This window comes from Mercenaria mercenaria, chromosome 4 (genome assembly GCF_021730395.1).
Source record: "Mercenaria mercenaria strain notata chromosome 4, MADL_Memer_1, whole genome shotgun sequence".
Taxonomy (NCBI): Eukaryota; Metazoa; Mollusca; class Bivalvia; order Venerida; family Veneridae; genus Mercenaria; species Mercenaria mercenaria.
In genome coordinates this window covers 40,581,827-40,606,930 of record NC_069364.1, presented here as the reverse complement: position 1 = coordinate 40,606,930, position 25,104 = coordinate 40,581,827, and the positions used below count along the sequence as shown (strand labels likewise).

Genomic DNA, 25,104 nt, shown 5'->3' with positions numbered 1-25,104 from the left:
AAGATTTCTTCTTGCATTATGCAAAACATATTTATATTGAGCTATTTTCTAGAGAGACAGGCGTTCTTCTTGTATAAACAATACATAACGATATATGATAATATATTTGATATTAAACCTTAGTCCTGTTTTTAAATATATGATTCATACTTCTTTAAGTTGTATGTTTATCTTCAGAAACTCAAATTAAATGCTACTGAATAACTCAGATACTGTTGTATCGTTCTGCATGTTCATGATTAAAATATAAATATGTTACATTTACTAACAATTATGACAATAACAAAGGCTATTTTGATTTCCATATTTCTCTCAATTGGATCGGTCTTTTATTGTAATAAACTGATATATAACACTTTAAAACTAGGATATAATACCATCAAGACGACGCCCAGATCAAAACAGTTCTCATAAGAACGATTGTCTATGTACCTGTTGCTATAGAAATAATAATATTATCAAAGACAAAGACGAGGTTTCAAAAATCAAATGCTGAGGAAAATAGCATCCCAGATGATCCTTGCTGAGTTTGACCCTGAATAATGACACAGCACTGGAAATTTCTGAGACGTTTTTGAGCGTCTCCCATGTAACTTAGAGTCTAGAACTGTTTTTTGTAGGAAAGAGAGTTTTGTGTATATAGGTGCTATACACTAGACACGTTAGAAAACGAGCTGTCTATTCATAAAGTGCTAGGCTAAGTTAGTCGGATATGCGTGCATCTGAACAATTTCTATTTCTTTGCTCTTGGGCTTTCTCTCCCCCTGGCCAGCTAATTCTGTGTCTTTGTGTCTCTGTGTATTACTTTTATCTACTCCGTTCTAATATTAAGATTATAGTAGGTTTTATGCAAAAATTAAACCGGTCCGAATTCCCCTCTGAATATTAGATAACCTTTTTGGTTAGGGGTAACACATTTACATGGAAGAATCTTACATTGGATTATTTAAACTTGAATCTTACATTGGATAAATTCAAAATTGATTATAGCCTCGCAATACAACATTATATTGGACTCGTTTTATAATTTCAATATGATAAGAAATTCGTGTAAGCATCACTATGTATAAATTAGCCAGTATGCATACTGCTTTTTGACAATTGTTTATTTTATTCACTTTAATTTGCCTCTGTGTTTTCCCTTTTTCCTGCCATGAGATACAATTATAGCTAGGTAGCTATCACGATACATCAGTATTTTCTTTAATAAATCAATGTTTCCTGAAAGGACTACCTCAATAGCCGAAGGTTTTCTAGAATTTTTATAGCGACAGTTGCTAAGTATTATTATCTCGATACTGGTACTTTATTGTAAATGTCCATGGCTGCCTTCTTTTGGCTAAATAGCTGCTTAGATAGTTTCAGAAGTTATCTTGATAGTTTGCACTTTTTTGGAAAGGTTATCTCAACAGCCTTAAGTTTCCTAAAGTAATAAAAGTATCTTGAAAAAATAATTTATTGCGATAATGCATTCAGAAAATTGCAGAGCTTTGATGGAAAGTTTGAAATATCATTATAATAGCTACCATCGTGGCGTAACGTAACAGTATATATCCTTTTCATAGAAGCTCGAACCTTGTCCAAATGTACAAAAGTAGGTCTATATTCCATATAAACGAACCACATATTGCCATATGGGTTTTGAACGTTGCTATCATAAAGTTGCATATGGGTGAAAAGGGTAACAGAAGCGTTTATATGTTCGGTTTGCATGATTCTATTTCATTAAAATATCCCTTCTAAGGAACATTCTATGAAAAATTGAAAAGGAAGGACTTTTATGTACAGATAAAATTTAAAGTAACTGAACACAGCCTTTATTTTAAAATCGCACAGACGGTTCATTTATAATTAAAAATATAGCTTGATATCTCACTTGAAGTCCTGACATTTCCTGCAATTAATTGTTCTATACCAGCATGGCACACGTTCATTATTGATTTGTCTTGTCTTAAGTTACCTAGGAATGCTTTCATCTTTAAGAATATATAGTAAAGTTTATGGAAAAAACAATGCTATTCCTCGTGCAAGTAAATTCAAATAATCAATTTGACCAGGCTGTCGGGCAAAGTATCGAAAAAGTACAGGCTTTTGTAGATAAGCGCAGTGTTGGGTAATGTTGTTGCGACGCAGGAGAATGTAATTTTCCTGTAGTATATCTGTTATATATCACTAATTCTATACATACCCTAACACGCTGAAATCACAAAGAAATTCTTCAATAAAACCTTTATGCATATATAATTGAAGTAATGAGACTATTTCACGAACCTTTGGAAATATGTTATGAGTAGATTTTTTCGATTTCATTTTGACAGTGTTGTCTTTCAGATATTAAATTAAAGCACAAGGAATGCCTTTCAGTAAGTTATTTTGATATGAAAGCCATGCTGAAGCCTTTCATAACACTGTAAGAATTTTCAAAATCGAACATTTATTGAGAAAGATATGGCAGTTTCAAATTTAAGAAAATTGCTAATCATGGAGGCAGCCCTTTTAGTGTGCTTATAACATTATTTACACGCTGCTGAATCCTTTATTTAACAAATACATTTAAAATACTAGAATCATTTCTTATGTTTCTTGAGTGTAAGATGTGGTACATGGTAATTTCTTTCATTTTAGCTGGAAAAAAGTAGATAAATTGTTTTACAGAAAAGAGTTATTACGGTTCAAATATTTATCTAGAAATTTAATAAATCCACCATATGGATTTTGTTGCCATGGAAACACAAAAAAGCCGCCATTCAGATCAAATTTTGAAATGGTCATAACCGATTTAAAAGTCAAAAGGCATACCTGAAGACTTTTAAATCGGCTTAAACATGTTAAAAGTCCAAAGGTTCGTGAAATAGTCTTTTAAATGATTTACGAAATTTTAGCAGACGGAATTTACATAAGAACAACATTTCCTTTCCCTTTGATAAGTTGGTATAATAATTATTTCATAATTTTCAGAAAAAAATGCGCTTATCACTGCCCTTGATATAAAAATACCATGCGGTTACTGTATACTGAATTATGTTCAATGAAGAGAAACATTACAAGTATTTCAGATAATAATTTTCTTAAAACAAGTTATCTGTTGTATGCACAATAGACTGATAACTATGCTAGAACAACAAAGGCTATCCCTATTAAACTTGGACAGTTGTTTTGCCTCCAAAGGATCTTCATATTGTTTTATAGTTCTATCAGACTAACCGGTTGGGTATCGACTGTGGCAAAGGAATATGCCCATAAACATTTTAAGTTTATTGATCGTTGGATAAGAACTGCAATTTTGAGTACTTCCTTGACCATAACTCTACAAAGACTTATATGATCCAGTTGCTTATCGATCATGGTCGAGATTTTATGAGCTAATGTTAGAGAATGGACATTTATATACGCCGCCTACAGCCGCCCAGGTGTTTCAATAATACGCCCCATTTCACGGGCGTACTAAAGAAGCTGATGTTGAAAATGTTCAATATAGAGGTATGTTTCTTAAGTTTTGCAGACGCTCTCATTGATATCTATTTATATGTCAAGTTTCATTGAAATCTCTTCCGTACTTTAAGACAAAAATTTTGACGGACCAATAGACGATAGCCAAATAAATACAGTAAAGATAAGTTGCTTCAGTGAATAGTATGGAAAGAAGACATACGTGCAAGCACTCTTTCTCTTTGGTTCTATTTTGTCCATACGAATACCTTCGCCATGTGAATGTGTACGCAGTCTTTCGACATCTTTGGCAAAACAACTAACAATGATAAAGAAGACATAAGTAAACAATTTTTACAACCTTTAACACTACTTTAACGAAATCTTGCAAATGTTATAAAAGATCAACTTGTTAAGGTGTTTATATATTTTATATTTTATATATATTTTAGTGTATTTGTTAAGTTGGGTGAGAGAGCTGTTTACTTTGATAGGTACATTACGAATTGCTTACACAAGCTGTTTCCTTCTCAAGACGAAAACAACGACACCAACAACGGCTATGACTACTAATGCTGATGATATACCAGCTGCTATCGGTACCGTAGGGTCTGGAGCTGAGAAATAAATTCACAATTCATGAAAATAATAAACAATTTCTTAATACTTTTTTTTTAGTCTAACATATTGTTTTAAACGGACTTTTTTATTTGTGTTTGTTCAAAACAAACAGTTTAGGTTTTAAATGATACAGGCTGTCATTACTTGGTAACTACCAGACGTCTTTTTGTCGACTAATGTATTTACTGAATGCTGAATAGAGATAGTGCTGAAAAGCACAACTGCTGAAAAGCAGTATGCTTTGTGTATATCCAAAAGAAAACAGAATCAGACAAATAGTGTTTTATTATTATTATACATACGATTTTATTTCCAAATCAAAACAACGAAACACAGTTCTCATGTAGGTTTCTTCGGTTTACTTCGGTTTAGTATGTTTTTCCCCCAAGGATTACTTGGTACAGCCGAAAAAAAAAAAAAAAAAAAAAAAAAACCCGCAGCTATTCGGAGAAATGCGAACTACAAGCAATACCTCATGTTTGCTTTGAACAATCGTACAAAAATAAAAAAGCGTGTCTGGAGAAACTATCTTTATATAATTATATAGCCGTATCTAATACGTTTTTCCGACGTTTATTGTCGTTTAGCTACGTTTTATAGACGTAGAAGTACCAAGCCTTTATGCTTAATGCTTTGCAGTGAAAACTGGGTTTTATCGGTTTGGCTCAATGACTGACATAACGTAAAGTTATTGCGCGTGACGTTGTGTAGGTAATATTGACAGAAATTTGTTAAAATTATAAAAGAAGTTAGCGTATAATAACTCACCCGTGGATATTGCATTTGAATATTCTGTCTCGGTGCAGCCTCCAGCTGTACAAACGAATGTTTTCACCCTATGTTGTGTAGAAATATAATTGTTACATAATTATCAAATTAAATTAAATAACAGAAGTCCACTGGAAACGGCAATGACAATTCAAGATCTTCTGTATTAATATCTTTGCTTACAGTAACATTTTTGTTATTAAATATTTGACAATGATAATCTTCTTCAAAGCATTAAATGGAGGATGGAAAATCAGCATAAAATCTTTAATGTACCATGAAGCTATTCAATAGTTAAGATAATAGAGAAATTATATACATGTAAACATATCTATCAATATAAATGTTGAAACCTGTAACTACGTCCTGGTTGTAATTCTCCATTACAATATTTGTTATTTTGTTTGCCGGAACACTTGCCGTCTTCTCCCACAATAAAATCTTTGTACACGTGCTCAGGCGTTGCTGTTGTTGCTGCACGTTTTCTTCGGTTACCTGAAATAGTACGTTTTTTTCAAGTAAGAAGTCAATGTAAAACTTACACTTACGGTGGCCTAAAGGTGACATGTGAAGTTTTGCTTGACAAAATCGCGAAACAAGCCAAAAATTGCTGATGCTTTTTTTACGAAATGACCAAGTTAATTTTTTTTATTAAAGTAAAAACAAATCCCTATCAAAGTGAAACGCTATTAATATTTTTGGTGAAACAGGACTTCGCAGGTCTTTACTACCCCAAGAAGGGCCAGATGTGGTGTTCTTTATTAATACAAAATGTCGGCACACAATCTTGAAGTTTTGACTTATTATCTCAAAATTTCGACCTACGGTATTTGAAATTTCAGCATACTTACTACCATAATGGATATGTATGTAAAGGTGCAGGATCAGATACCTCACGTAGCTCTATGGGTAACAGCCGGGAACCAGTCAGTATTAGTGTTTCACAAATATCTCTTTTTTGACAATGATATAGTCTAAAAGACTTTTAACCTGGTTCGAACCATATAGTATTGAGATATAGCCATATTCAGTGTTTCCCCTACATGATCGCAGTGCGAAATAAAAACTCGAGCTTTAGCGATGTCTTTTTATCCATTCTGTGAAGAGGGTGTAGGAAAAGTTATCTTTCACAATCAGACATGTAAGATGATTTGTCTTGCCAATCACGTTCAAGGCAAATAGTTTTTGGTTAAGTATATATAGATAGAGCTTGGACTATGTGACGTCTGTTAAATGCACGCTATTACTGACAAGTTTTGCATTGGGGAAATACGGGAACATCTGACCCTGGCACGTAATCAGAAAAATATGCATATTCCACGTGATGTAGGCAAGAATATGGGTATAAACGTATACATTCATCGTCTGTAGAAGGTCTAGATGCAAGGGTGGCTCAAACGTGAATGAAATAGTTTTGCCGTTTAAGTATACGTAGATATTATGATGCGATTTGGCTCTTGTTCCAGTCTCTTCTAAAATACAATGTATTAATATACAAGTATGTGTATCTACTTAATAATTTTACTATTTAATGACAGTAAGTAAAGAAAGAAGTTGAAATTTCGAGGAAGTATTTATTTTTGTTGGGTTAAGTGTTACCCATACAAAATGTATGTCAACTGGCGATATTTCGAGCTTTTGGCGGTCGAAGAAAAACCCAATGGCCCCTATGAGCATCGATTCATGGAATAGGCGGGCACCCGAAAAGATTCACCGACCTTCCGCTGCAGTTGCATTGAACTGTTGTAATTTCGCATTTAAAAAATGAAAATGATCACTTCCCGTATCTTGAGATTACATTTTGTTTTGAAAAAAAATGACACGCCCTTTTAAGTAAAATCGTGTGTTTTAATAGCAAAATATTGCATAAAACAACATTTGATTGGTTTCATGATCTTCTAAGCAAAATCAATTATTCAGACGAACAACAAATTCACTGTCCCTACATAACACTTATAAGCCCGCAAGCTTAGCTCAATTGGGAGAGCGCAGATCTACAGGTCGCGGGGTTTCGAGTACGATCCCCGGGCGGGGCGTATGCTCTCCATGACGATTTGATCGGAATTTATTCATCCTCAACCTCTGATTCATGTGGAGAGGTTGGCAGTTACTTGCAGAGGTTTGTAGTAGTACAGAGTCCAGGAACATATCGGCTAGGTTAACTGCCCGCCGGCCGTTATATAACTGAACTACATTTTAAAAATGCGTTAAACCCAAAACAAACAAACATCATAGTGTCAGACGTCATAGTAAAGCACATAAAACCGGTAAATATTTGGTGGATATCGTCAAGGATGTAGACACGACTTCTCGATGTAGTGTTAGACCTACAAGAGTGAGGTTGTTGTTTGTCGGGTGTGCTATCTAATATATTTAATTCAGATGCATGATCTTTGTCTGTGGGGAAAGACTATTACTGGTTTATTAAATGACCCTCAACGAAAATATATACAAAGTATTCTATGTTATGTTAATTGCTGTGTATTAATGTACAGTGATGCGACATAAATAAACAACAAATTTATATTTCTTAAAACATACTATTGTAAAAAGTAGGACACTGCACTGTCCAATTTTCTGGTGTAGCTATGTAAGATGGAATAGAATCCATGTCTTTGACTTGAAACCAGCTCTTATACTTCTCCTTCACTTTCTTGTTGAAATCCGTTGTGCTTCCTGTGAAACTTGTGTCTGATTGTTAAAACAAGTGAAATCAACCTTCAGAACAATTCAGTAAAATAAAAATATTCTGTTACACAATAACATATTAGTAATTCATATCTCATCACTTACCACCCGACATATATTGTTGTGTTGTAGGACAAGGAGTAGTGTAGCAATTTGTACGATATGGAATATTATAATAATGAGAGTCTAAAGTTCTAGTTAACTGACTTTTCTCTTTTTGTTTAGGCTCAGAACTAGAGATCTTCTGCCTCGGTGAAGCACAAATAAATCATACTCAGATTGGACTTATATACTTAGTCTAATAAGATCAAGTAGTCTGAAATTATAATAATGTTTGTTTCTCCCTACTTACTTCAGCAAGTACTATTGAAGTTAATTTCATTGCAGAGTGGCAGAGTGCTTTCAGTTAAAAGGACACTAACGACTAATCACATATGTTCCATTTGAAAAATAATATTTGAAATCTGATTTTGTTTTGGTTTTTCATCTTGTACACGTTTCGTTTTACCTGATTCTATCATATTGGCAACATGCTTGTAGTATACTAAAGAGTCTACTTCGGTAATAGTCTGTGTTAAGATCCAATGTTTTGTCCACAGGAGGATATTCAAATTTTGCATTATTATGTCCCTTTTTTCAAAATATTTGCTAATTAGTGCATAGAAAGTGTATTCCGTCGCTGATTTATTTCGTAAGTAAATTTCAATGAGTCATATGCACCATAGTGTCGGTCAGAATATATTAAGTATCAGTGATAATCCATGCTTAAGAAATTAGTTTCTGCTACAGTTTGTGAATTAAAAAAAAGATATCTTAATGCATCTTAATGCAGCTCTGCTAAGAATTATTAAAATGTAGTTACTCGACTTAAAGAAAAATATTGCTAAACCTGTTGCTTGGCTTTCCTGGGCAACAACTACACCCCATCGTTTCAACTGACCGTTGCGTATATTGCATAGGAGGTCTTTCAATGGAAGTTTCACGGCTATTTGTCTCTCGTCATCCGAAACCTTGACCTTACTTGGCTGCATCAATAAACTATCTGCTGTTTCTTCGATAAGTTTCAATGGGGCTGAAATGTAATATTCGCCAAACATTTAGAAATATATTTACGTTGAAGAAGTAAAACAAAGTTAACGGGCAAATAAATCTACCATACTGTCACTTTGCAGAAATTACGTATATGTTCATCAGACACTAAACATATATACTGGGCGTTACTGAAAAGTTACCACTTAATATATACCTCTTTATTTTTTTTACAACATCGACATCATTTTTTTATGGCCTGTGCGCGGTCTATTACTCATTAACCCTGTCTGATCATGTCTCCTAACCCATTTCATGACTGTCAGGTGAGAACAGCACATACGACGTGCTATTCCACGACATGAAATTCGGCGTCAACCATGCTGCTGGCGTTTATCGGACCTTAAACGTGGAATTCTATTCCTTTTAGTCTGTCGACTAACTTGCAAGTGCGATGAATGATTTGCGATAGAATTTTCGTACATGTGGACATTGTTCGAAAAAGCCATTTTGCACGTGCAACGCGTGCCTCAAATGGAGTTCATCCAATTTGACAATCTTTACACCAGTGACATCTCGAATGCGTCAGAAATGTAGTCGAGTTATGCTTTTAACACAGTCCAATGCGATTTTTAAAATATAAGGCCCATTAAGTTGGTAAATTTTCAGTGACGCTGAGTATACATACAAGTTTCAAAAGTGCAAAGACACATTTCTTACTTAAATAAAGACAGGCGATCAAACAAATGTACGAGTAATGAATTCCAAAATGAATTACATTTCAAACTACACGTTACATGACTGTTATAGTAGAGTACTAATAGAATACTTGGAGTGTCAAGCAAATGCCGTTGTAGACTATAGGCTGCCGGTAATAAAATATAAAACAAAGACAAAATAGAAACAAACTGAAAACAAACTTTTCTTAATAATTACAACAGAAAAACAAAATAGATTTTCTTTCTAAGTCAAAGTTTCAAGCATTATATTCAGAATTGTAACACATAAACATATTTATTTTTCTTTACTTTGATTAATAAGCCAATTTCAGATGAATTTGTTATACTGAATTAAGTTTCAATCAAAATCTTTAACTATATATTTTCCGCTGCTTTCAAAACGCTAATAAAATAAAAGAAGAAAAAGACGCCTGGAAATATTACCTACATGCGCCAGAAATATTATTCACTAACTTGGTATTAGAATTTAGGCTAGAGAGTGCCAGTGTTTTAATTGATGATTAAGATAAATATTGAATCCTGTCGTAAATTTTGTATTTCTACAATTTTCTTTCCTTAACTTACTGAAGTATTCACAGACGAAGCAATATCATGTTTTTCCGATTTTGTTATTTTGAGCAAGCGTTACTTTAGATAATACATTAATACAATAAACGAAATAAATAAATACAAGTAATACACTTATAAATACCTCTTTCGATCATAGTGCTACAGAAATGTTATAGTAAAATAAGTATAACAATGAATACGTCTGATTTTGTCAGGCACTATGCAGTTTGAAATTTACAGAAACTTACCATTCCAAGAGAACAAAAATACAAAGATGGCCGAATGGGGGAAAATGGAAAAGAAACGGCTTATAATCTAACCATTGTACAGTCCAAACACAAATATCTGTAACTCCAATCCCCTCTCACAGATCGCTTACCCTTAGACTTATTCCTTATAAAACAATATGATTATCTCCACAATAATGGTACATAATAGACTTCATCAGGTTTTGTTTCTTTGTTTCCAACTAGCCATGTACGTTACTTTTTCATTCCTTTAGAACGAACGCAGTTTAGAGCCTAATGATAATTGAATTGGATAGGGTACATATTGAAATAGATTCATATGAGATTTGCATTATATTAAGAAAGCAAATATAGGAAATGGGTTAAAAAGGGTACACACGAATGATACTCACCACCTGGTCTAACAGTTATCGATTGTGTTACCTCCGTGCCATTTCCGACAGTCGTAGCAGCAAAAACCTTATGAAAATGTATCATTATTGCATAACGAACAAAACAATGCAAAAATTGTGGGAGTCAATCAATCTTAAGTTCGATATCAGCGCTTTAGTACTTATTAACGTATCGTCTTTAAATAAAAGACACATAGCTAAATTAAGATGAAGATATGTTTTTTCTGTAACACAAGCAAAAGATATTTCGCTATATAAGCAGCTATAGAGAAAATAAAAACGTGATTAATTGACCAGAATAGTTTTAAAATTCATTTGCGACTCATCACATTTTTCTATCGATCTATGCAAAGGGTTACTTCAATACTTATAAGAGGAGTTCATATGATCGCTCACTAATATATTTTGACATCTTCCATGTTAGAAAAGGGTCACAACCTTGGCAAGTCTTGTGTAACTGACTTATTTTATAATATACTACAAATTAAATTTTATTGCAGCAATGAAAACAACTGGCATACAATACTTCAATTAATGTTTTTGAGTCAAATAGACCATAGTTTGAATAATTTCAACCTTGGGCGTGTATATAATACATCTTGTGTGAAGTTTCATTCGTCTCATTGCTGGTTACACGCAAAAACTTTCCCCGAAAAAGAGCCGTAACTGTTAGAACATTTATTCAAGATTTGTCTAAATGTGTTATTTCAACCGGTTAGATGACTATATAGGAACCCTTGTGAAATTACAATCCAATGCATGCACTGTGTACTGAGACATGAACAAACACGTAAAACTTTAAGAAAAGTGTGCCGCCGACGTCCAGGTGAGCAGAATAGATCTCAATGAGATAGTCTTCAAATAGTCGAGTGCATTTACTGATTCAAAATGTTCATTTAATCTATTATAAAATAGAAAAAGTGGAAACTCCACAGGTCGCTCAACACGACAAAAACGAAAATGTTGCAGGTTCCGTTATCAGCCTGTAGTGGAAATGCATGCTACCGTCTATGCACTCTAGCGCCGGGTTGAGCACAACTCAATATTTACATATGCTACAAGTACAAAAATCAAATTAGAAACATCCGCAGATGTATTCATACGGCGGTTCACTAGCGTGTATTTCCATCAAAAGCGGTGTATGGTCCTCAGTTAAAATAATAGGTTTGCCCTAAACGAGAAAGCAAACTGGAATTTAGAAAGGGGATCTGCGGTTATGGAGCCTGCATTTTACAGGAACTGCAAAAATTAAAAAGCAGGCACCATATCCAGTGTGGGATTATACAATACCCATAGCAATGAAAGCGGGAGTATTGGAACCACCCAGGCTGAATATTCAAGCTGATAAACTAAACAGTACCAAAACACGACATAAAAATCGTGCTGAACGATCTGAGAAGATTGAAATATAACAGCCTTAATTGTATTTACGGGGAGACTTTTAAAACCTATCATTTCCTTAGCTACTTCAGGGACATTACAAATATTTGTAATAATTGTGATCAGTCTAGTGTAAATACATATTCATACGATGTCCCAGTTGTTTGTTTATATTTAGATTTAACGCCATATTTCAATAGTATGTTAGCTATGTAACATTGGGCAGTTAAGGTGGAGGACGTATTATTTCAGTCGATTTTTATCAAACTGTCACAGAAAGCATACGGCCAGCCCGGGGTTCGAACACATGACCCTGCAATACGCAGGCACGCACATTATTCCTACTGAGCTAAGCCCCAGCTGAAAAGAAAATATGTATTACACTTGCAACTTGACTTATTCAATGTGACAATGTGATCAGCGGTGTACACAAACCACTTATTTTGAAGTTACTGACAAACTGACAAAACTGCTACTCAAAGTAGACATATCTATTATATAAATAATGTTGCAAACGTTAGTTTGTTACGTATTACAAATACAAATGTCAAATATTGCACTGCGAGTCGATATACATTGTGGTTACTTGACAGCTGATCACATTTTTCAAAACTACCATTTACTTAAGGAGGTAGGTTACCTTAATATTTATATGCGCACAAGCCCAACCGGAAGCTAACGTGACAACTTACGACGACATTTACGATAAACTGTATTTGTATATCCATTCTTCTGAAAAATTTTATGTAACTATCTCCGATATGATGCTTAATTGTTTAATTAGGCAGAAATAATGAATAAATTGCCGCAGAAACGTTTCAAAACATTGTTGCTTTAAAATGACGTCGATGACGTCATGACATTACGTGTCAGTTACCGCGCAAAAATTGATAGCTTTTATTTTGAAAGTGATTTTGTGCATTCTCTTTATTTGAAATATTTTTAAACAGGCATTATTTGCTGAAATATTTTTTTAGTCTTTCGCTCTGAATAATGATCAATAGATTGCTTCTTTTGTATTGTTATTAGTTAATATGAAATGTTTTGCGAAATGTAAGAAAATGGATAATGGTAACTGATGTAACTGGGAATATTGGATGAAGTGTACTTATTTTCGGTCATTTACGAATAAAAATTGGGCAGTTTGATTTGCAACACATATTTTTCAGTTTTAGTTGATAATTTGCTTCTTATATGCTAAAACTAAGGTCTTAAATTGTTCAAATTTCAGTAAAAAATGGTTTCTCGAATATAACTGATGTTACCATGGAAACGAAGTCCGTGACTTATATAAATAATAATAGCTAAATGTAAAATCCAAAGCGTTGACATTGGTCTATTTAATGATCACAGCTTCGGCTTTTAATTTGCATTTCAACAATATCCAAGAGAATAACAGCAGCGTCCAGACGTATTTTTTCATAAAATGTCAGATAAGGGGTACTACTGTAAGCTTTGAAATTTGTTTAAATATGTGCAATTAACACGAAAATAGTATTACTTACGTTAGAAATAAGCAGTTTTTTTAAAATTTTATTTAATACTTTTATACGTTATTACGATAAAAATTGAGATAATAAACTATTTTGAACATCTTTGTTGCCATGGTTACTTTAAACTTTAAAAAATAGGGTACCATGTAAAGTGCTTGGTATTTTGCTAATAATATTACCGAAACAGTCCATGTTGGTCATTAACAGAATGGCACTGAAGCCGTCGAAACCCCCATTTTCATACACAGGCTTTTCTAATATGAAAGAAAATGCTTTACCATGGAAACATGAGCATCATCACACATAAAATATACATTTAAGCTTATATTAGAAAGCTTACACGCATAATAGTAAAATTATGCAGACTTCTACGGATAACATTGAAACCAAAATACACTGAAACGTGTTAAATATCAGTATTTTCTTTCTTGTTTCAATATAAAATACCTGTGGAAGGTCATGTACTTCAAACCTCGAAAAAAATTATTCTCGAAGTGACAGAGATAAACAAAATTGAGATTATAGCAGTTAACACATTAAATTACACGAAATTAAAAAAATTGCTGCGGTCCAACTAATTTGGATTTACTCTGGTAACAACTTGAAAGTAACATACCTCCTTATTATAATAAAATTCTTTATATGTCATATACAAGTATGATACACAATATATACTAACCTGAACAGAGTACACGCCAGGAAACATGCCTTGATAAAAATAGTGAGTCGTGATATTGTTTTTAGTGCCAAAACTGACTGTTTTACCCTGCAAAATATATTCTCATTTCACGATTTTGAAATAATAGATAAAGCAGATACGATAAATTCTTAAAAATTAATATTCTAGTTAAGCAAACACGTAAAACTAATACCTGTTTTCCTGCAAGATGTAATTCAACTAATTGAGCCACGAAAATAGTATATTAGTGATCTTTTTAAATTCATGAGAAATTCCTAATATACACAATGATCGAAACCTCTAAATCAAAGGCCTGAAGGGCCTGAGTCGGCTAATGATTGATGTACTGACAGTATAGTCTACCAGTTTCAGTTTGCTTTTAGTTTTTTTTCCCAACTAAAGAGAGATTTTGTTACAATAAATGAAATGAACATTCGGTCGATGCCTAGTAAAACTTTGATTGACATTATACAAGTATTTAAACCCAATATATTTCTCTAAAATTGAAAAGTGGCTCGCAGAAATAAAAATGTTGAAAGTACAGACTACAATTTGACAGCTGACACTAAGATACTGCCCATGACTTTATATATTTTTCCAGTAAACATTTGCCTCCAGCATTGCCAAAAGAGGCAATTATCGGCTGGTATATATTCGCACATGATAAAATTTGAATATGAAAATTTATAATATTAAAATTTTACAGCGCGGATTGCCACATACAATTTGTAACGGATGGACGAAAGAACTGATATTTTACAGATATTATAATGGGCCTGGCGATAGCCTTGTCGTATGTTAGGTATTGTTCAATCATATTATAAGTGATGTCAATTTAAAGTATACTTACTTTTGCGTTTAGAGATACATGTATGTAAATGTTGCTGACTGTCAATATATAGTGTAACCGATATTAATAAATGCAGTTCTTTTTTAGTTAAAACTATCACTTATTCTATTTCAGACTTGTTAACCCCTTAAAAATCATGTCTGTTGTCCCGAAGTCCATCCACTTTCAATTATCCATTTTGATTCATGTAGACAGACAGGCCCAGACTGGGCAGAAAAATGTTTGAGCCATTTTTACGTGGTCGGTAGCAGGGTGGGTGTGGGGAGGGGTGTTTCTTTCCGCTTTAAATTGCGAAGTCTCGCGGAAGAATTAACGTACTGCACATATCTTATTCGGGTCATTTAAAATGAAGCTGTCATAATTTAATTTCATCGATGTGGCAAACTCTTTGATAAGAGACATTCCAATGCTTTCAGAGGTACCCACTCAATAAGATACTAGCAGTATGTTCCGGAACTATATTTTGTCTTTCGCTGGATGTTACGCAAGCTTTGTAAGCCTGCGCAATTCATAAAATGCACAGCGCAATAAATTTGTTATTTGCGCAATGATTTTAAAGATTATTTTTTGAAACGGACAGGGTAACAAATGGATAATTTGGCTAATAAGTTAATATGCAGTTTTTATTTGAATTTGTGAACATCATATTTGCTATTTTGTGACAAAAGGGCATAAAATTCGTCACCATAATCATATGCGCAAATGTATTACCAAATCCCGCAGAATCGTTATGCGTGTTTATGCTTAATGAGTTACCGCGGAAGAAAATACGTGGCTTTATTCGAGTATTGCACAATTACAAGTCATAAATATGACAGATTACATCGTATATTGGTCATAGCAAATAGGATTGACATAAATGAACTTCATTCGATCAATGAACTCTTTGAAATTAGAGACAATCCAATGGAACTACATCACTTCGCTGTGTTGTGAGGCCATTTAAGAATGAGAAATCGGCCGATAGCAAGGACTCGTCAAACGCTTGACAGCGTTTAGCCGACTCCAAAACTCTCGATAGTTCTAGGACGACATTCACACAAATATCCCGAACAATTCAACAAAATAAATAGTGTAAAATTATTTTACGACCTCGCGAAAACACAAATACACAAATACACAAATTTAATAAATTAATTAGAAATTAATATTCTACTCTGATTGAGTAATAATGATAATAAATTGTTGCAAAACGTTCAAAACTTTTCTGCATTTCCATTCAGTTGATCAAAATTTGTTTGTTAATAATATTATGTCTTATATTTAATAAATATTACATTTGGTATTATTTGGACCGCTGTTAATCTATAACATAAAAGCGTACATGACATTTCGCCTCTTTTATTTGGAAATAATGGTCATACATGTTTTGGAATCACCAGCCACACGAACCTGTGATGTTTTTACTTTAATAAGGTCTGTCTCTTCAAGCATTTATATTGCAGTCCTTTGGTGAATTGCAGTACATTTATTCCCCGCAATCAAAGAGTATTTGTGATGGCTTTTTGTAAGTGCAATGGTATTTTCAAAGTTTCAAATTTTCATTTTTTATGAATTGCCTGGCCCATAAGAATGTGATCGACTTTAAAAAATACAAACGAGAATTATAAGGTTTATGAATTCTAAAACAAATATTGGTATCAAAATAGTTTGGTCAAAGTGTTGCAATGATTAAAATTTGCGTAATTTGCGTATTTGATATTTGCAGAAGGTTTTATATACATACACTACTGTCTTTGAATTCGACATAATATCTCTGGATAATTCCATTTCTATCCCTGTCTTTTGGTGCAGTCCATGTTACCTCTACAGACCTATTTTTGGTAACATCATCCTCTGATTTAAGACTCAAACGGCGAATACTCCCAGGTCCTGTAAGAGCATAATATCATAATTTCTTTATGAAGTAGCTTTTTAAAGATAATAAGGTCTTTCTTTCATGGAATTATAATTCTAGATGTTTTACGTTCGTGTCTCATGAATTTCATGTACGTATACCTGTGGTGTCCATTTCATTACTATATATAATGTTTAAAGTGATCCGGCATAAATCTACATTATTCATCCAATATTCAAATCTCCACAGATCTTGTCATTTATATAAGAAATTAATTCCTTCTATGTACAAGTCTTAAATGGTTGATTCTTTCTCTTTTGCATTTTCTTGATTTATTTGTAAAATGTGTATAATATATTTTTTCAATTTTGTTTTGGTATAATAAAGAATTTCATATTGCTGTTCCAGGGATATTAATATTTAAAACACGTGGCAATAGCCTGCCTATTGTTAACTTTGGAGGCCAGCGATTATTTTTGTAATTGTGCTAGCTGATTATTTCATTATCCTCTTAAAGAGGATTTACATGTACTCAGTCAATAAGTCCATAATTTCCAATTGATTATGCAAATAATCTCATGACTGACAATGAATAAGTTAGATAAAACGCATCCCTATTTTGACAATGAGAATATTCAATTTCTTTTTTTTTTTGAAATAAAATAAGCTTCAAAATTGGCTTTCATGTTGACAGAATTGATCAGTAGTGGTTTACCGGTACTTTAATTAATAACAATTTAGTATAATATTATACATTACAGGGACAATATTCAACAGGAAGGCACATTTGCACATTTTCAAATGAAATAACTATGAATAAAACTAACGAGCTTCAGCAGTTTGTCCTGTTACTGATATAGAGGATGTGCTGCCCGCATCAGTGGTTGCAATTACTGTAATACTATACGTCCAATACTCATCTAGACCTGTCACTATACATTCAGTAGCTTTGAAATCTGAAAATATATAAATTTTCTACTTTAGCTGTTTTTCAATATCTGATATCTGCAAAAACATATTTTGAATTAAATATATCTGCAGGGGACACTAATGAAACATCAGGAACGAAACTCACAAAATTAAGTATAGATTTTAACGATATTAAACCCTTAGATTAATGGTAACTTAAGCAATTATTGATTCATAAACAAGAAAGATATCAACATTGTATGACATATGTATTCGAAAATACTTTAAAGATAATAAGAAACATGTTCATAACAACATCCTAACTCCAGACAAATAATCAGACATAAAATTCCAGACCGTATGTGCGTGTCCACTCCATGCAGAGGCTGTATGTTAAGTTTCATTTCTTTTGAATGGAAATTGAAGTAGGAGTTGAGTACACACTGTATTGATGTAGTTGCAATACATTTAAGTTGAAAAACATGAAAGTTGGAACAATTTGCGAATACCCACTTCATGACGGACGGACTGAAGGACGGCAGTTGAAGTACTATATGTCTTCCGGGTCTCATATATCAACGGCAACATGAAACAATTTTACTGAGTACATCTAGAAAGGCAACACATGGTCTTCAGTCAATATTTATTAACCGACGATGCCTTGCATTGGTAAATTCAAATCCTGGGTATATACGTTATTAGCTATGTGCTTGTTCAATCGTGAATTTGGACCATTGATATTATTCAAATATACATCTATCAGGAAATTATCAATAATAGTATGAAAAAATGGAGGAAAAACGTTGCGTTTCTAGATGTTCTGAGCATATATAAAATGAAGAAACTTTGTTTTTTACTCACCGAACCCTGTATCGCAAGGCTTTATCTGTATAGAAATGTTTTTTGAATCTATGACAGAAACAATGTATTTTGTGGGACCAGTGTATAAGTTTGGTGTTTTCCAAGTAACGTTAAGACTAGTTGCACTCTTTGTAATGGCTTTAGGGTATGTCGGCATCCTCGGCTCTAAATAATACAAAAAGTTAAAACAATTGGCTTTGATATTTTTACTTATTATCGGTTCGTCTAATTTGGATCTCATGAATTCGCTTATTCATTAGAAATTATCAAAACAGAGCATTTGACTACATTTTGAATACAGAGCATTCGAAATGCTCGAAATCACACGTTTGATCAGGTCTTTTCTAGAATTAAAATGCATAAAATTGCATTTTGTCACACAAGTCACACCATGTATCGGTAACAGGTAATCAACTAGGCACTATGAGATATAAGATAAAAGTATAACAAAAACAATAACATGCAGGATTGGCGTTTTTCAATACAAAAAATGAAACAAACAAAAATATAGAACTTACTATCAATCTTTGTTTGCAGAGTAGTATTATGTGCAAATTTCCCAGGACCCTCTTTGGTGTTAGCAGCAATCGTAATAGTATAATTGCTATACGGTAAAAGATTCCTTATCGTGTGATGTGTCTCATTTGAACTGGTGTTATTCGTCCAGCTTTCATTTGTGTCTACATTTCGAAGATTTATTGTGTATTTGGTTAGGATGCCGTTTGTTCGGCATGGAGGTGACCAGCTCAAATCCGCCGACTCAGCAGATCGGTTCACAGTTAAATGTTCGATATCACCTGGCGCTGAAATGTAATTTTTATTTAGAATTAAAAATCATATATTTGATTGGCACATGCACGGCACTGTTAATGTTCCAGTTGTAAAAGGATGTATCATATCAAATTCAGACCCAGTTACTTTTAAAGGATATTGCAAAATAATACGCTAGTTTGGTTAGAGTATATTCCTTTGACCTTTTAATATGACACTGGTCCCATATACTATCTCGGCTCTGTTTTCTTAAAATTCAAATGTCTCTCGAAGGCTAGAAACTTACTGACCAAGAATTCAAAGGAGGGACTTTTGACCTCCTGTCGACATAATCAGTTCATTCTAGTCTGGGCATTAAATGAACGGTATAGGACCAATATGAAATATGGTAGCTAAGAAAAATACACAAAGGCTCTATCAAACAGAACAAAGCTTCTATATCCAGCGTGTTTTGCATAAAGTAGATACATAGATTTAATAACAATTTATAAATAGCCTGTAATGAAATAAAATAATTTCAAAAATAGCCAAAACACTAGTTATCCAAACAACATTCATCTCGAGTTTTGAAAAATTTCAAAGCCGCGAAATTGTGCCTCAGTCAAATTTCATATAAGATGCCATTCTAACGCCATAAGGCACATTCTTACTTTGAAATCAATATAGGAAAAATGATATTTTATACTGACTTGATTCCTTTGTCCTCAGATAGCAACCGTCGCATCCACCATAGGGTCCTTCTCCCGCAGATGTAGATGCACTCATTGTTATATTATAATACCAGTAAGGACGTAAAGGTGACAAGGTAGATATATATGGCAGACCATCTTTGTTATAAGAGATATTCTGATTAACTTTGTCGCCGTCTTTAGAATTCCAGCAGGTTTTATTTTTCCATTCATAATAAATTGTATATTTTTTGATAACACCATTGGCGTTCTCTTCTGTCAGCGGGTCCCATTTTATTTTTATTTTGTCTTTGGTGTAATCTATAATTTCTGGAGACGGTGGTGTTGTCGGGACTGTAATTTGTAAAACAAAGCGTTAGGCACACATTCAAGAATTATAAGAACGCCTCAACATTATGCAGCAGTGTTTTTCAGCTTTATTGCAAATATTTTGAAATTCACGTAATATCATGAAACAATTCTGAAGAAAATGGATATTTATACCGACGTAGATCTAATATTATCAAATGGATTGATCGTGAAATCGAACTGAAGGTAGATGTCACTGACGTCATATAACTACGTCATTATAAAATGAACACATTTGGACATTTTTCGAAAAAGTCATTTTGCACATGCAACGCGTGCCTCAAATGGAGTTCATCCAATTTGACAATCTTTACACCAGTGACGTCTCGAATGCGTCAGAAATGTAGTCGAGTTATGCTTTTAACACAGTCCAATGCGATTTTTAAAATATAAGGCCCATTAGGTTGGTAAATTTTCAGTGACGCTGAGTATACATACAAGTTTCAAAAGTGCAAAGACACATTTCTTACTTAAATAAAGACAGGCGATCAAACAAATGTACGAGTAATGAATTCCAAAATGAATTACATTTCAAACTACACGTTACATGACTGTTACAGTAAAGTACTAATAGAATACTTGGAGTGTTAAGTAAATGCCGTTGTAGATTATGGGCTGCCGGTAATAAAATATAAAACAAAGACAAAATAGAAACAAACTGAAAACAAACTTTTCTTAATAATTACAACAGAAAAACAAAATAGATTTTCTTTCTAAGTCAAAGTTTCAAGCATTATATTCAGAATTGTAACATATAAACATATTTATTTTTCTTTACTTTGATTAATAAGCCAATTTCAGATGAATTTGTTATACTGAATTAAGTTCCAATCAAAATCTTTAACTATATATTTTCCGCTGCTTTCAAAACGCTAATAAAATAAAAGAAGAAAAAGACGCCTGGAAATATTACCGACATGCGCCAGAAATATTATTCACTAACTTGGTATTAGAATTTAGGCTAGAGAGTGCCAGTGTTTTAATTGATGATTAAGATAAATATTGAATCCTGTCGTAAATTTTGTATTTCTACAATTTTCTTTCCTTAACTTACTGAAGTATTCACAGACGAAGCAATATCATGTTTCATTGATAGTAAAATAAGTACAAAAATGAATACGTCTGATTTTGTCAGGCACTATGCAGTTTGAAATTTACAGAAACTTACCATTCCAAGAGAACAAAAATACAAAGATGGCCGAATGGGGGGAAATGGAAAAGAAACGGCTTATAATCTAACCATTGTACAGTCCAAACACAAATATCTGTAACTCCAATCCCCTCTCACAGATCGCTTACCCTTAGACTTATTCCTTATAAAACAATATGATTATCTCCACAATAATGGTACATAATAGACTTCATCAGGTTTTGTTTCTTTGTTTCCAACTAGCCATGTACGTTACTTTTCCATTCCTTTAGAACGAACGCAGTTTAGAGCCTAATGATAATTGAATTTGATAGGGTATATATTGAAATAGATTTGCATTATATTAAGAAAGCAAATATAGGAAATGGGTTAAAAAGGGTACACATGAATGATACTCACCACCTGGTCTAACAGTTATCGATTGTGTTAGCGCCGTGCCATTTCCGACAGTCGTAGCAGCAAAAACCTTATGAAAATGTATCATTATTGCATAACGAACAAAACAATGCAAAAATTGTGGGAGTCAATCAATCTTAGGTTTGATATCAGCGTTTTAGTACTTATTAACGTATCGTCTTTAAATAAAAGACACATAGCTAAATTAAGATAAAGATATGTTTTTTTTTCTGTAACACAAGCAAAAGATATTTCGCTATATAAGCAGCTATAGAGAAAATAAAAACGTGATTAATTGACAAGAATATTTTTAAAATTCATTTGCGACTCATCACATTTTTCTATCGATCTATGCAAAAGGTTACTTCAATATTTATAAGAGGAGTTCATATGATCGCTCACTAATATATTTTGACATCTTCCATGTTAAAAAAGGGTCACAACCTTGGCAAGTCTTGTGTAACTGACTTATTTTATAATATACTACAAGTTAAATTGTATTGCAGCAATGAAAACAACTGGCATACAATACTTCAACTAATGTTTTTGAGTCAAACAGACCATAGTTTGAATTAATTTCAACCTTGGGCATGTATATAATACATCTTGTGTGAAGTTTCATTCGTCTCATTGCTGGTTACACGCAAAAACTTTCCCCGAAAAAGGGCCGTTACTGTTAGAACATTTATTCAAGATTTGTCTAAATGTGTTATTTCAACCGGTTAGATGACTATATAGGAACCCTTGTGAAATTTCAATCCAATGCATGCATTGTGTACTGAGATATTAACATACACGTAAAACTTTAAGAAAAGTGTGCCGCCGACGTCCAGGTGAGCAGAATAGATCTCAATGAGATAGTCTTCAAATAGTCGAGTGCATTTACTGATTCAAAATGTTCATTTAATCTATTATAAAATAGAAAAAGTGGAAACTCCACAGGTCGCTCAACACGACAAAAACGAAAATGTTGAAGCTTCCGTTATCAGCCTGTAGTGGAAATGCATGCTACCGTCTATGCACTCTAGCGCCGGGTTGAGCACAACTCAACATTTACATATGCTATAAGTACAAAAATCAAATTAGAAACATCCACAGATGTATTCATACGGCGGTGCACTAGCGTGTATTTCCATTAAAAGCGGTGTATGGTCCTCAGTTAAAATAATAGGTTTGCCCTAAACGAGAAAGCAAACTGGAATTTAGAAAGGGGATCTGCGGTTATGGAGCCTGCATTTTACAGGAACTGCAAAAATTAAAAAGCAGGCACCATATCCAGTGTGGGATTATACAATACCCATAGAAATGAATGCGGGAGTATTGGAACCACCCAGGCTGAATATTCAAGCTGATAAACTAAACAGTACCAAAACACGACATAAAAATCGTGCTGAACGATCTGAGAAGATCGAAATATAACAGCCTTAATTGTATTTACGGGGAGACTTTTAAAACCTGTCATTTCCTTAGCTACTTCAGGGACATTACAAATATTTGAAATAACTGTGATCAGTCTAGTGTAAATACATATTCATACGATGTCCCAGTTGTTTGTTTATATTTAGATTTAACGCCATATTTCAATAGTATGTTAGCTATGTAACATTGGGCAGTTAAGGTAGAGGACATATTATTTCAGTCACAACGATTTTTATCAAACTGTCACAGAAAGCATACGGCCAGCCCGGGGTTCGAACACATGACCCTGCAATACGCAGGCACGCACATTATTCCTACTGAGCTAAGTCCCAGCTGAAAAGAAAATATGTATTACATTTGCAACTTGACTTATTCAATGTGACAATGTGATCAGCGGTGTACACAAGCCACTTATTTTGAAGTTACTGACAAACTGACAAAACTGCTACTCGAAGTAGACATATCTATTATATAAATAATGTTGCAAACGTTAGTTTGTTACGTTTTACAAATACAAATGCCAAATATTGCACTGCTAGTCGATATACATTATGGTTACTTGACAGCTGATCACATTTTTCTGAACTACAATTTACTTAAGGAGGTAGGTTACCTTAATATTTATATGCGCACAAGCCCAACCGGAAGCTAACGTGACAACTTACGACGACATTTACGATAAACTGTATTTGCATATCCATTCTTCTGAAAAATGTTTTGTAACTATCTCCGATATGATGCTTAATTGTTTAATTAGGCAGAAATAATGAATAAATTGCCGCAGAAACGTTTCAAAACATTGTTGCTTTAAAATGACGTCGATGACGTCATGACATTACGTGTCAGTTACCGCGCAAAAATTGATAGCTTTTATTTTGAAAGTGATTTTGTGCATTCTCTTTATTTGAAATATTTTTAAACAGGCATTATTTGCTGAAATATTTTTTTAGTCTTTCGCTCTGAATAATGATCAATAGATTGCTTCTTTTGTATTGTTATTAGTTAATATTGAAATGTTTTGCGAAATGTGAGAAAATGGATAATGGTAACTGATGAATCTGGGAATATAGTTGGGTGAAAGGTACTTATTTTCGATCACAGCTTCGGCTTTTAATTTGCATTTCAACAATATCCAAAAGAATAACAGCAGCGTCCAGACCTATTTTTCATAAAATGTCAGATAAGGGGTACTGCTGTAAGCTTTGAAATTTGTTTAAATATGTGCAATTAACACGAAAATAGTACTACTTACGTTAGAAATAAGAAGATTTTTTAAGATTTTATTTATTATTTTTATACGAAATTACGATAAAAATTGAGATAATAAACTATTTTGAACATCTTTGTTGCCATGGTTACTTTAAACTTTAAAAAATAGGGTACCATGTAAAGTGCTTGGTATTTTGCTAATAATATAATGAAACAGTCCATGTTGGTCATTAACAGAATGGCACTGAAGCCGTCGAAACCCCCATTTTCATACACAGTTTTTCTAATATTAAAGAAAATGCTTTACCATGGAAACATGAGCATCATCACACATAAAATGTACATTTAAGCTTATATTAGAAAGCTAACACGCATAATAGTAAAATTATCAATTATGCAGACTTCTACGGATAACATTGAAACCAAAATACACTAAAATGTGTTAAATATCAGTATTTTCTTTCTTGTTTCAATATAAAATACCTTTGGAAAGTCATGTACTTCAAACCTCGATAAAAATTATACTCGAAGTGACAGAGATAAACAAAATTGAGATTGTAGCAGTTAACACATTAAATTACACGAAATTAAAAAAATTGCTGCGGTCCAACTAATTTGGATTTACTCTGGTAACAACTTGAAAGTAACA

General features: G+C 33.2%; 1 protein-coding gene across 1 annotated transcript; it reads right to left on the bottom strand.

Annotated features, from left to right (window-relative positions):
- Window positions 1-692: 692 nt before the first annotated feature.
- On the bottom strand, window positions 693-18,632 carry LOC128556605 (phosphatidylinositol phosphatase PTPRQ-like). The gene is made up of 13 exons (XM_053542149.1): window positions 18,474-18,632; window positions 17,531-17,659; window positions 16,593-16,738; window positions 14,017-14,103; window positions 10,465-10,531; window positions 8,396-8,578; window positions 7,360-7,509; window positions 5,172-5,313; window positions 4,819-4,886; window positions 3,944-4,046; window positions 3,607-3,748; window positions 2,189-2,197; window positions 693-821 (listed from the first exon to the last, which is right to left on the bottom strand). The coding sequence occupies exons 1-13, from the start codon at window positions 18,628-18,630 to the stop codon at window positions 693-695; spliced, it is 1,512 nt and encodes a 503-aa protein (XP_053398124.1). The 5' UTR covers window positions 18,631-18,632.
- Window positions 18,633-25,104: the final 6,472 nt, after the last annotated feature.